Source organism: Vombatus ursinus, unplaced genomic scaffold, assembly GCF_900497805.2.
Source record: "Vombatus ursinus unplaced genomic scaffold, bare-nosed wombat genome assembly UNPS02014817.1, whole genome shotgun sequence".
In the NCBI taxonomy this organism is placed as follows: Eukaryota; Metazoa; Chordata; class Mammalia; order Diprotodontia; family Vombatidae; genus Vombatus; species Vombatus ursinus.
This window is the reverse complement of record NW_020954595.1, coordinates 5057400-5071848: the sequence shown is the minus strand read 5'-3', so window position 1 is coordinate 5071848 and position 14449 is coordinate 5057400. Positions and strand designations below refer to the sequence as shown.

The window sequence follows — 14449 nt, the reverse complement described above, 5'->3', positions numbered from 1 at the left end:
CTCTGTTGGGGCTCTTTGGAGTAAAGTTACTGTCCATTTATAAAAGTTGGGGGGAAGGAGGAAGAAGAGAGAAGAAATCTCACAATATGAGAACTACTTCTTGGAAACAAAGGGAAAAAATGTTCGATGGATAAAAAAAGGTATCTCTCTGTGGCTCTGCCCCCTGAGTGCTTCCTTAGAAAGGAGTAAGAAAATGGGTGATCTGCCGAAATAGGAAGAAGGAAAAATGGGGGCAGTGAGGGATTGGTTTGTGAGCCCTTCCTGGCCAAAGGGCTTCATCACCTGGATCCTCTGTGGCTCTCCCAGTTTTCCACTGTTGTTGTTGGCAGCTAGCATGAAGTGTTAATTAGGCGTCTGTTTGTTAGTTGGGTTGCCTCTGAAGACCTAGAATATTAACATCACAATAGCAATAATCTAACCAAGTGCTTTGTGGTTCACTACTAAACTCACTGCACTCCCCTAAGAACCACATGAGGGAGGGAAGCAGAGGTAGTATGATTAATTATTCCCATGTTATGGAGCTTGCTCATGTCATTCGCATGAATCCATGGCCCAACTTGGATCCCACTTGGGTCTCCTGATTCTAATTCTAGCATTGTTCCCACCCTTCTAGAGTATCATAGGTTATAGAGATCACCGTGTATGACCCCTTTATTTTACAGATGAAGAAACAGGGCCAGAGAAGGGAGAAGCCAAGCACCAGGTCCTGCTCCTAATAAATCCCACATCCAGAATCCACATCTAGATTCTCAGATTTCAAATACAGCCTCTTTCTGCTGCCTCTTAGAGACAGAGGCAAAAAGAAGAGAGCTCCGAGAAGCGGGTGAAACTCTTTGATGGGATATGAGGGAGTAAGATAGGGCCTGGGGTAGGGAGGCAGAATCACCTGGTCCCCACCAGTGAGTTTCGGGAAGAAAGAGGCCAGAGGTTAGGAGCTGTTTTGCCTGATGGGAGAGTCAGCATGGCAGACCAAAGGGCTTCTCCCCCTCCTTGAATCAAGCTCCAGTTGAGTGTAGGACTGTCGTTTAACTGTGACTTTCAAGCTCAACAGTCTTTGCTCAAGGGCTGGTGGTTTTAGGTTTATCTCTTCTCGTGGTGTTTTGTTTTGTTTTGTTTTTTCCTTCACCCTGGGAAAGAATCAGGCCATTTCCTTTCCCAATAGGGGTCAAGAGATGGAGAGTAAGCATTTATGGAATGCCTACTATGTGCTAGGTGCTGTGCTAAGCACTTGTTACAGATATTAACCCATTCGATCTGTGGTGTTGAGCCTCATTTATTTGGTTGAATCAGACATACTGAGAAATTGCCTCCTGTCATAGAGGTGTCCAAAATTCATCAGCTTTAATTAAATTCTTAAAGCTTCTCAGAGAGTAAATATGGCTGACTTAGAACATGCCTCAGATGTTTCTGAGTCCTAAGTGTTTCCTTATGCCAGCATCTGGGCCTTGGAATTTGGGAAATCAACAGGCCCTACAATTGTGATATGTGTCATTTGAATGTTTCCTTAACAATAACAATTACAATTGAAAACTGTCAAAAAGTTTTTCACCTGAAGTTTGTAACTATATTTATAGCCGAAAATTCCTCCCATTGACATCTTTTTTTCACACTTGAATATAAATCAGGTGTCTGTTGTAAACTGAGGCACCTGAGAGACCTTATAGGTCATGTGACCTCATATCACTGTGTTTGTGTCAAGAAGGGCTTTGGTTAAGAAGTCCAAGCTCTGTCTAGCTGCCTGTGGGTATGTGCATGTCTGCTGTATTCAATAAAAACTGCTCTGTGTGACACCTTTTTTCTGTCTGTGTTAGCAGGAACTCCTTCAATAGCAGATAAAGAGGTTTCCTTGGTCACTGGGCACTTTGCCTCAGGCTTCATCCTCAGCATTTATTGCCAAAGGTCTGCACTTCAGCAGCACAGGCATTTATTCATTTATTAGATACCTACTAGGTACAAGGACCCAAATGAAGTTGTCCCTGCTCTCAGGGACCTTCTCTTCTGCAGTAACCTGGGCTGCATGCAGGACTCATTCTGCTAGCAGTAGGTGTCCTGTTGCCTCTGCTAGAAAGGATTCTGTATAAGTCATGGCGAGAACTCTCATTTCAGTAGCAGGTAAAACTGATTTGTAGTGTTGATTTCCAACCTCTCTGACTTTTATGAATGAGAAAAAATTTCTTAGCCCAGAAACTTACAGTCTTGTTCTAACTTGTAGAGTGTGGAACCTGGTTTTATGTGTCCTTTAACCCACAGTTCTTTCCGGGGACATTTCCTCTCATTTGTTCAGCCTTGGTGCTCTGAGTCCAAGTTTTACAGAACAAATCCTTTTATTAAGGGGATTTGTTCTGTGAAGTTTGGATTTAGTCAAAGGGCCGCACTTGAGGACCTAGAGGGCCACATGTGGCCTTGAGGCCACAGGTTCTCCACTAGATTCTAGTCCAACTCCCTTGTCTTATGATGTAGAAACTGAAGCCCAGAGAGATTTAAGCGACTTGAGTAAGCTGACAAAGGTCATGGATAGCAGAGACAGGATTTGAACTCAGATCCGTGGACTCTAAATCCAGTGATGTTCCCTTGTCTAAGACCAGGTGACACCTATGAAGAAGAAGGATGTGGGTCTGTGTTGCCACTACTCTCAACTGGTGTGTGTAGGGCTCCTGCCTCCCCAGGAGGCTACAAACTGCACAACAGTTTGACGTCTTGTTTGGAGCCGGATTCCCTGTGATGCCAAGTTGGGGCAATGACTAGAGAATGCACTGAATAAAAAGGCAGCTGGCTGATTTTTTTTAAAATTAAGCCACAAACTTTTATAACGACCCCAAACTGATTTCTATTAAGGAGTTGGGTGGGGGGAGGGGTGCAGTGGGGTGGAATTGGAGGCGGGAAAGATGAGGATAAAGAACCAAACAGAAATATGGACAAAGGAAAATACTGACCTGAGCTTGGATTTGGAGATTGCTTGACTGAAAGACACAAAAACCAAAACATACTGTTGAGAACATTCATGTGCAACATTTCTTTTGTATCTTAAAAGCAATGCTTGGAAAGCAAAGGCCACGCACTGTGCAGGGGCTTCTGCTCTGCAGGGCTCAGAGTGGAATACTGAGACCCTACCCCAGCAGCCCCTTCATAGGCCCAGGCAGGAGAAAGCCCACTCCTCTGTACTTCCCACAAGGCCCACCATCTCTGAAGGAGACCATGGTATCAAATACAAGGCTGGGAGCTCCCAAATGATGGGGCAGTCCTCTGCCCTTCCAGCCTATGCCCAGAGGCTCAGTATCATCATGCTTCCCACTAGCACCAGCCTGGGGGAGCACTAATGGAGTGTTCCCAACTCTTTCCCCAGACTTCAGCCCAGGAAGCAAATGGCCTATCGTCAAGGAATGAAATCTGTACACTTACCACAGACGGCCACAGCATCCTTGGTTCTCCCCTTCTCCGCTGATGTTTTCGGTGTTCACAGACTCCGTCTCACTTGTGGGCATACTTGCTGTGGAGAGAGAATGAACATTTCAGAGAAAGGGATGGCTAACACCACAGGCTTGGATGGGCATCCAAAAACCTCCTCCACTTCATCATTCCTCACCCAGGAAATTTCAAAGCAAAAAAGGAACAGTGTCTTGAGGGGGCTTTTAGCAAAATGTTTGTGACAAGTAATTTGAACGTTTCCTCTTGCAAGGTTTCTTCCTTTAGTTCTTTCGAGGGCATGCTGTACAGTGAAAAAGCCCTTCTAAGTCCTACACTGAAGGGAAACCCCCGCAAGCCCAATAATCTGACCTTTACCAATAATACTCTCTTATCCCGCTCATCTCTTAAAGGGCAGTTATTTGTTATTGAACAAGCTTTTAGTATACACCCATTGGGTGTGAGGTTCTAGGCTAGGCAAGGTACCTCTCCAGACTCAATAGCATTCGGGTAGAGATGTGACCTGCTCTCTGCTATGGGGTTACTCCAGAACATGTTTTGTAAAGAGAATTTTTTAAGAAGTCACTGGAGGTAGATGTTTATGTAATAGAGGCTGGGGAGGGGGGGGTATTTTTAAAGATCCCTTTTGTAAATCAAAGAATCCTTAAAGAATACAAATAATTACCCCCTGGTTGATCTGTACCCTAAGATTTTTACTTTCAAACACGGGCCACCTCTGCTTCTGAGATCAACACTTGAAAGGGGCCAGAAAGCTGATGAAGAATGTGATAAGGAAGGCTACTAGGGGAAGAGGACCCCATTAGTATTTAAACTAAAGAGATACAGAGCACAAGAGAGTTCACTGTGGCTACCACTGCCACCTGGTCATTGGGAAGAAGCTCCTTTTGACAATGCTACCTAATGTGTCACCTCTGAGCTTCATTACGCACGGTCACAGGCTATACAGGAGGACGTCAAACTGTTGTGCAGTTTGTAGCCTCTTGGGGAGGCAGGAGCCCTACACACACCAGTTGAGAGTAGTGGCAACACAGACCCACATCCTTCTTCTTCATAGGTGTCACCTGGTCTTAGACAAGGGAACATCACTGGATTTAGAGTCCACGGATCTGAGTTCAAATCCTGTCTCTGCTATCCATGACCTTTGTCAGCTTACTCAAGTCGCTTAAATCTCTCTGGGCTTCAGTTTCTACATCATAAGACAAGGGAGTTGGACTAGAATCTAGTGGAGAACCTGTGGCCTCAAGGCCACATGTGGCCCTCTAGGTCCTCAAGTGCGGCCCTTTGACTAAATCCAAACTTCACAGAACAAATCCCCTTAATAAAAGGATTTGTTCTGTAAAACTTGGACTCGGAAAAGGGCCACACCCAGGGACCTAGAAGGCCACATGTGGCCTTGAGGCCACAAGTTCCCCATCCCTGGACTTGATGAATGCTAAGGTCCCTTTTAGCTCCGACGTCAAAATCTCATGAGGATTCCATTATTCCCACAATGGCCGACCTGGGTAAACCTGGCTTATTTTCAGCAGCTCCTCCTGTATAGCCTGTGACTGTGCGTAATGAAGCTCAGAGGTTTGTTATGGCAGCCTTGCCCTCCTAGGCGGACATTTTCCAAATCCTCAGAAAATTTGCTGCTACTCCTCTACTACCTTTGTAAACTCTATAAGCAACTTCAGTGGGATATCAAATTTTCCTTTTGATAGGCAGAGCAATAGTCGCCATCCTCCCACACCATCACAGAGTCTCGTGTCTGTAGCTAAATACAGAGGACTCCATTAATGTAGTTTGACTGTCCATCCCTGTCCTGTCACTCAGAGCCTAGAAACCTCCCTCAACCCTATCTTGTGTTCAGCACGAGAGCCATTGACCCTGCTGCACCATCACCTCAGCGTTCTTGGCTCTTATTTGTTGATAGACATCAGAGCACCAGTTCAAGGTGAACGAGGAAAATGATCCCCTATGGCATGAGATGTTTTTCATAGTAAATCTGACTAAGCAAGAGAATATTTTCTATAATTACAAACAGGAACCTAAAGTGGGTGGAAGGAACTCACTACTTGTCTGTTTGGTTGGACTCATTTTATTTTTATGAAAATATGATTCAATATTAGCTCTGCTCATGAAGGTATATTTGAGCATTGCTACTTATTAAGGGCAGCCGATGATTCAGTGGGAAGACTTATGTTCTACTAAAATTGATGGCTCTGCCAAGCTCAGACAGGAATGGAAAGGTTTAAGAAAGGAATTGAAAGCTATTTTTTGGTCATGATTATGCCCAATAAATTCTGTCTAATGGCTCAAAAACCTGAGCATAGTTATAACATCTAGTATATGACTTTGTCTAAAGAAATTTTCCAATGCATGTAGCTGTACTAAATAGATTCTATACATATTGTCTGTATATGTAATGTTATGTTTCCTTTTATATACCTATAAACATAGACTCTTCATGGTGAAGTGATATGCTGGGGATGTGAATTACATGTAAAATATTCTCTACCAAGGAAGTCAGACAGGGCCACTAAAACACAGCTGATAAGGATGATGAAAACCAAGGCAGTCATTTAAAAAAACATTTTTTTTGAGGCCAGCAAAAATTTTTGAGGCCGTGGAAGCTATTAAGATTTGTGCTATTTGTCCCTTCTCCATGTCTCTGGCCCCATCCTTCCCATCCACCCTTCCTCTGTTCACTGCCATCTTCAGAGCTCAGTCAGTACACACTCAGGTAACAGGACTTTCATATGGAGAGTCAAGCTGTTTTTATATTTCAGCCGACGTTGGCGTCGCTGGAACCGTTTCAGTCGGAGAAGATGTCGAGCTGCAGTGAAATCGGTTTCATTCTATTGGCTGGTGATCGTCTTAGTGTTCCTCAATACCTTGACGATTTCCTCTGAGCATTATAATCAGCCCGATTGGTTGACCCAGATTCAAGGTATGAGAAGAAAGTGTTTTGTATTTGGTTTGGATTTTGGATTACTAAGAGCACTGAACCAGGGTCTAGTTTTCTAGGACATTCAGAGTGAACAATTCTAATGAGTGCTAATATGAAACTTTAAGAAATCGCCTCCAGTCAGTGAGATCTCCATATACGTATCATGTGAACACTGTACATGAACCATCCGTGACTGAAGAATAATTGACATGATGCTTTAATCACGAGCGAGATACTACAGGTCCTTTCAGCCCCATTTTACAGCACAGGAAACTGAGACTCAGAAGTAACTCATGTAGCTCATCAGAAGCTAAATTTGTACCCAAGTCCTGCTGACTCCAAATCTTGAGCCTTCTCCAAGGGGCCATCCTCCTTCTGCTCATTGTACTCCCACTAGTGCCATCTTATCTACTCCACTGTGACCTTCCAGCCTGCTGAGGAAGGGTGCACTGTGCTGATGCTATCATTGATAACTTCTGTTAGGGGCTTTTTATTCTTGGGTCAGTTAGCATTTATTAAGGGCTTTCTACTTGCCAGGCATAGTGCTAAGCACCATATATACAAATACAAGCAGAAAGACAGACCATCCCTGGCCTCAAGGAGCTTCTTTACTAATGGAGGAGGACAATAGATAAAAGAAACTGAAAGGTGAGGAGATGAGAGAACAGGACCTGCTCTGAGGCATAGTCAAGAAAGTCTGGAGACTGACTCTGGATTGGAGGCTGGTGAGGAATGAAAAGATGACTGGTGTGGGCACTTCCCTGGCTGTGGGTGTTCTGGGAGGAATGAGCCAGTCAGAGGAGGGAGCTGCAGAGGTCAGGGCAGGTTGGACGGTCCAGCAGTGAGGTGAACTTGAGGTGTGAGAGGGCTTCTTTGGCATGCTAGAGAAAGTCTGGAGAGTCTGGGGTGAAGGGAATCTAGAGAGGAGGAGAGACTCACTTTTCAGAGACTTGAGTTTTTTAAAGGTCTGTAATAACATCAGCGTAGATATTTCCCCCCGCCTCAGGCCATAGCCCCTCCATCACTTAGGGGGTTCTGGAGAGCGTCTGTCTTTCTCCGTCACAAACGCAGTAATGATCCTCTCTGAACTTAGCAGTGCCACCTCTAAGAAAGCAGATGTACTTCTGCTGCTGCCTCTGTGGCTGTGTAAAGTCTTCCAGCTTGGTAAAATCGGCCCAAGCTCCTGTTCCCAGGGCACAGCCTCCAACAGCTCAGGGTTACCTCCTTGTCAAGGTGGAGCGTTCATCATCATCATCCTTGTTCTCAGACATTGACAGTTGAAGGGTCCCTCAGAGGTCTTCTAGTCCAGACTTCCTTGCTTTACAGGTGGGGAACTGAGGCCCAGAGAGGCAAGGTGACTTGCCCAGTGACTCATCACTAGTCTGTAGCAAAGCTAGGATGTGAACCCTGAACCCTGTTGAGGAGAAGAACATTGTCAGAGAGCATGTTTCATGTGACTGAGAAAAACAGAATCATGAGTGTGATCAAAAGGAGGTAAAATTGTAAATGCCAGTAGCTGAAATTAGGCTGAATTTAGGACCTAGCCTTTGGGACAAGGCTACATGAGGCATCCACTCATTTGACAGGGTAGTTGGGCCCAGAAGTGCTGGAGGCTACACTGTTCTCCCCCCAGGGTGCAGGGTATATTGGTTGTCAAAGATGGGCTACAGAAGGGAGTGCTCATTTTGAAAATGTGTCCAGTAGTCAGAGCACCCAGATTTTTGAACCATTTGCCTTTCCAGATATTGCCAACAAGGTTCTCCTGGCCATGTTCACCTGTGAGATGCTAGTCAAGATGTATAGCCTGGGCCTCCAGGCCTATTTTGTCTCCCTTTTCAATCGGTTTGATTGCTTTGTGGTGTGTGGCGGGATCACTGAGACCATCCTGGTAGAATTGGAAATCATGTCTCCTCTGGGCATCTCTGTGTTTCGGTGTGTGCGCCTCTTGCGCATTTTCAAAGTGACCAGGTAAGACAGCTGGTGCTGCATCCCCTCCCTGAAAAGGGTTTGAATGTTTGAATATGCACGTGTGTGTGTGTGTGTGTGTGCATATATGTGCGCGCACACATGTGGAGTCTGTCTTAACTCGTGTTTTCATTCATAGGCATTGGACATCTCTAAGCAACTTGGTGGCATCTTTGTTAAACTCAATGAAGTCCATTGCTTCCCTGTTGCTCCTGCTTTTCCTCTTCATCATCATCTTCTCATTGCTTGGAATGCAGCTGTTCGGGGGCAAATTTAACTTTGATGAGACCCAGACAAAGAGGAGCACCTTTGATAATTTTCCTCAAGCTCTTTTAACAGTGTTTCAGGTAAAGTTTCTCTCTTGTTGGTCTCACCATTGATGGAGGACCAGCTGGCTGCAGTTGCCGTGCTCGGGGCTAGGGCCGCCAACTGAATAGTTACGGCTCCTCCAGGGGCTTCTCTTCTGAGGGGATGTGGCATCTGCACAGACATGAGGGTTTGCAAGGAGAGTGGGCTAAGAGATGCGGGCATTCACAGAGACCTTAGGTAGAAGGCGTGCCAGTCTGGACTGATAAGAGAAAGTAAGAGGGCAGTGATGGCCACTGAGACTGGAAAAACCCAATGGGACCACATTACAGAGTTTACATTTTACCTTAGAGGAAATGGGAAGCTACTTGAGTTGATTGAATAGGGGAGTCAGGTATAACTGTATACAAGAGAAATTACTTGGACAGGAGTGTGGAGGCTGGAACTGTGAGAATAGAGAGGCTTAAGTCAGGGAGCTCATTTAGGAGGATGATGCAATACTGTGCTGAGAAGGCTTGAGGAAGGCCTGGACAGCCGGGTGAGTGGGGAATCAGAGGCCAGAGCCATTGTGAAGGGAGAAAGGGCAAGATCTGGTAACATATTGGATATGTGGGGGGAGGAAGAATGAGTCTAGAACTCTGAGGTTCTAAACCCAGGAGAATGGGAAGATGAAGGTGTCTTTAACAAGATGGGGAAGTTTGGGGGAAAAAAGGTGAGATTTTAGGGGGAAAGAGGGTGAGTTCAGTTTTGGGCAAAGCAAATGTGAAATGTCTCTGGTACACTCAGGTTAAAATGTCTGATAGGCAATTGGTGTTGCAAGACTGTGGCTCAAGGGAGAAACAGGATATGTCATCTTATTTGGGAAGTCATTGTTAAGCAGGAGAGCTGAACCCACAGGAGCCAATGAGGTTACCAGCAGACAGAAGAAATTAGAAAAGAGGAAGTCCCAGGACACCAAACCTTTGGGAACAGCCACAGTCAGGGGTGGGGAGAACCATTTAGAGAAAGCCATCAAGAAGGAGGTTGGAATGTCATGGTAGGGGAACAGCTGTCAGGCCCATTTAACTAGATCAGAGAGTATGTAAAGGTGAATGACATGAGCTAAGACTGGAAACATAAGTGGCAGCCAAATTGTGGAGGACTTTCAGACTGTGGAGCTTGTTCTAGAGGCAGTAGGGGAACCCTGGAGATGTTTTAGTAGGGACCTGAACTAGCCAGACCTGTGTTTGAGGAATATCGAGTTAGCAGCTCTAGGAAAGATGGATTGGAGAGGAGCGGCAGCAGAACCAGGGAGACTGGTTAAGAATCTAGAGCAGCAGTTCCTAGGTTCCTAGGTCAGGAGCTATAAGACATCTCCTTTCCAGAGGCCGTCCAAGTGAGAGAGAGAGCATGAGGCCCCCAGATGGACAGCGAGGCCATCTTGTCTCTTCAGGAGACAATTACCATGGTTCTGCACCTTTTAAAATTGTCACTCTATGAATAAGTTACTGCCCTGGTGCATCTATATCCTGGAATTCATATGTTGTATATCTTATTCCATTTCTCTGTGAGATGCAGCTTTCACATTTATGATTAAATTTAGCTTTTGTCGTTAAACTTGCTTTAGTCATCGCGTTATTTCATTCTCTGAGGATGTTAATGCAAAACAAACGACTAGAAAGTTCATTCCTTCCAAAATGTTGGATAATGTCATCTTCCTGAAATATGGTGCCTGCTCTCAGCTAATTTCTCTGAGTAGGCAGGTCTTATGGTCCCGATTCAAGTAAAATGATAGAAAGCAACATGCCTGGAAAACACTCATTCTCCAATGTTGCCATTAGAAGGGCGATGTTAAACTTGCCTACAGGAGAAGGAGCTGCATTTTTATCCTGGCTCTGAATCAGATTCCTGTGTCTCTCTTTTTGTCTGGCCTGCACAGCTGTAGGCTGAGCGTATGTGGCATTCATTAGATCATGCAAGAAAGCCAGGTTATGTCACATCCATACCCTACCCTGCTCTGCTCCTTAGGCTGGCATCAGGGGAGAAGAATCAATAAAAAGAGTAGGCCAGAAGTCAGGAAATTGGGGTTTCATCTTCCCTTTGCTACTACCTCACTGTATGACCTTAGGCTTATAATCCATCTCTCCAAGTCTTTTTCCTCATTTGTAAAAATCAAATAGCTGTACTTAGATGACAGCTGAGGTCCTTTGCAGTTCCATCTCTGTAGAATCAGAGGACCTCAGAACTTGGAAGGGGCTTGAGGCATCATCTCTTCAGGATATCTGAACATTACCCCTTGCCCCGCCAAGATCTCTGATGGTTAGCTGTCCAGCTTCTATTTGGAGCTCACCCTCTAGCAAAAGATAGTCAATCACTTCCCGAAGCAGCTGTTTCAACACCAGACAATTCTAATTGCTGAGAAGTTTTCATGTATTCTAACTAACTATGTTCCCCTATGCCTTCCACATATTTGCCACAAAATGGATATTCAGATGAATCTGTTGAAAACTCCCTAGTTTAGTGAATTTTAACGAGCTCTATTATTTTAGATTCTCATCTGTTACAGGGAATGACTGACCTCTGATTTTCTTGGTGTAGAGGATTCCCAATGAAGAAATTCTCTCTACCAATTGCTTTTGGCATCGGTGTTGCCATTTATAGTCTTAGAGAATTGCCAGAGGCAGTGAGAAATTAAATGACTTGCCCAGGGTCATGCCACTAGTATGTGTCAGAGCTGGGACTTGAACCCCCATCTTCTAAACCCCCCCACTAGCTCTCTGTCTCCTCTGCCATGTTGATTTTCAGTAATATAACTTGTACAAATCTTATTCTGAGCCCAATGAGGAGTGGATTGGAGAACATTTCTGGGAAACGTAATAATCTCCAGCACCCTGAGGATTATGACAGAGAAGAGGTCCAGAAGGCAACAGGAGGATCTATGGTTGGATGTGGGTAGAGGCAGCATGGTACAGGGGAAAGATCACTGACTCTGGAGTCAAAGGACCTGGATTCAGGTCCTGACTTGGACTTTTGCCTCACGGGTGATTTTTGGCAAGTCATGCATCTATCCAGGCTTTAGTTTCCCCATCTGTAAAAAGCAGAGGTTGGACTTAGATGGGCTTTGAGGTTTTTTCCAGCTTTAGATCTATGATCATATGATCCTGTGAAGTTATGGGGACACAAGTTTTTATTTAATATTAATGATTAGATTAATCTCAATGATTAGTTGTCCAAAGGACTTAATCCAGAGGGAATTAGCTCCTTGCCAGTAGAGGTATTAAATCAGAGGCTGGATCACCATTTGCCAAACATGTTATTGATAGCAGTCCTACAGATTGGATAGAAAATTGGTTTTGAGCAGTAAGGTCCTTTTGAACTCTTCAAATTCTGTGATTCTTATAAAGTACTTGATACTATTCAGAAATGCATCTTGGTTATGAAGAGAAGAATCCACCACCCACAGCAAAATTATTTTTCTCTAGTCTGAATAAAAATGGGAAGGTATATTGGGAATTGTTATTCAGTCATTTCCAACTCTTTGTGACTCTGTTTGGGATTTTCTTGGCAAATGTTGGAGTGATTTGCCATTTCCTTCTCCAACTCATTTTCCAGATGAGGAAACTGAGGCAAGGAGGGTTACTTTACTTGCCCAGGGTCACACAGCTAGTAAGTATCTGAGGCCAGATTTGAACTCAAGAAGTTGAGTCTTTCTGACTCTGTGACCAGCACTGTATCCACCACGCTACCTAGTTGTCCTGGTATATCTCAATAAGATGATCCTTGGGAGCTCTTCAAAACTACCTTCTTAATATGATTTAAGCAAAATCCCTTTGGCTAAGCCTGATAGGTCAGCTTAAAAGATCTGTTAACCAAAGGGCTATATTGTCAGACTTGCACAAACTTGCCTGAGGGTTAGCAATGATGCTCCTGATGATCTTGAGCACCTGTACCCTAAACACATGTGCTGTCTCCACCATGGGTCATGTTTTCATGTTTTAATTGAAATTCTTTGTTGACCATTGCCTATTTTCTCTTAGTCTTAGCCTGTAGTAATCTAAATAACTTCAATATTTAACCCACTTGTGATTGCATTGGTATGAGTGCAAATCATAACCTCTCTCCTGCTTAGAAGATGCTTTAACAAGAGATCATCTAAATAGCAAGCTGTAGTAAGGAGCTAAAATAGCATCTCTTAACTGAGTGGAAGAGAAGGAACTGGTAGAGATTAGAGATTTTGTTTTTATTGCTGTCAACATTTATCTGAATTCATTTTGTAATGGGTTGACTTAACCCTAAGGATTCTGGGTGAGAGGAGATTGAATTTGAAATTGCAAGCCATGTAGTCTAGACTGTTCGGGTTCTATAACTATGTGTGGGGCATTGGGAATACATTGTATAAAAAATGTGTAGAGCTGAATCTCTGTTTTCATTTTCCATCAACTCTATGCATTGCATGGATTCATGTAGTGTAAAACATAGTGGAAAAGGTTTGGGCATGTTCACGTGGCCTCTGAATATCTTTTCTTTCTTTCTTTCTTTTTTTTTTTTTTAGGCAATTGGGGTTAAGTGACTTGCCCAGGGTCACACAGCTAGTAAGTGTCAAGTATTTGGTCTGAGGTCATATTTGAACTCAGGTCCTCCTGACTTCAGGGCGGTGCTCTATCCCCTGCATCACCTAGCTGCCCCTACCTCTGAATATCTTTAGGAGTCAAAATATTTGTAAAATAATAAAATAGGTCTTGGTCCTCTTCTTTCCATCGGTGACAACTAACACTTGCATCTTAGATTCTTACAGGTGAAGACTGGAATGCCGTCATGTATGATGGAATTATGGCTTATGGGGGCCCATCTTCTTCAGGAATGATAGTCTGTATATACTTCATCATCCTCTTTATTTGTGGTAACTGTATCCTTCATTGCTGACCAAGAGCAATTGTAGGGTTGTGATGGTATAATGATAGTTCATTACTTTGATCAGTTCTTTCATATTATTTATTCATTTTAATTCCCTTTCATTAAGGACATAGAGGAAGTGAAATTCCCAGTAAATGTTTTAGAATTAAAGCTGCCTTGGTATAAGAAGTGGTGGAGGAACAAGAACCATGCCTTGTGCCATGTGGGCAAGATCAGTGGTACCTCCCTAGCCCATGTTCTATGACCAGCAGAGACATCAAAAGATGTTTGTAGAAGGGTATGGTTGTACCCTATAACATCAACATGAGTTTGATATTACAGATAACTCTAATAAGGTTCTATCATCCTCAAATTTATCTTAGTCCCTCCTAAACCTATTTATATCTTCATCCCGTAATTCCTATTTTGGTGATGAATTCTAAGTCCCTACAAGGGCTGTATCAAATACCCCTTTCCAATTTCAATGGGTACCCTCGAGTTCTACTATTTTGAGATTTGATGAAAAGCTATGTATTCCCTTTCTTCTTATCCATATTGACCTTATAAATTTAATCCTGCCACATTCCTTCATCTTTCCTGGCTGAAGTAAGGGCTGTCCTACCAAGGAATTTCCTCCATTTTCTGGGTCATTTTAGTTGCCTTCCTCTGGATTTTTTATTACCCAATTATGCATTTCTTGCATAATAGTGACCAGAACTGTGAACAGAACCCAGGTATACATATACCCTAATTTTGTTCAAGGATAGTTTTCTGTTTTTGATATCTCTCTTGATGATGCCTAATTTTCTTGACATCTTTAAAGGGCTACTGTGATACACTAGACAAGAATTATCCACAGTGCTTCTCCAGGTCTCTTCCTGGGTTGTAGCTGACAGCTTGAGACCCATAAGTAGAGTTAGGATGATTGTCTTCTAAATACATTATCTTACACTG

General features: G+C 43.7%; 1 protein-coding gene across 1 annotated transcript in view; it reads left to right on the top strand.

The window, feature by feature from the left end:
- Positions 1-14449, top strand: part of CACNA1D (calcium voltage-gated channel subunit alpha1 D) — a 355951-nt gene that overhangs the window by 229656 nt on the left and 111846 nt on the right. Inside the window, exons 12-15 of the mRNA XM_027835866.1 lie at positions 6170-6352; positions 8095-8320; positions 8457-8664; positions 13388-13508. Of these exons, the coding sequence (XP_027691667.1) occupies positions 6170-6352; positions 8095-8320; positions 8457-8664; positions 13388-13508 (738 nt within the window). The remainder of the gene's footprint in view (positions 1-6169; positions 6353-8094; positions 8321-8456; positions 8665-13387; positions 13509-14449) is intronic.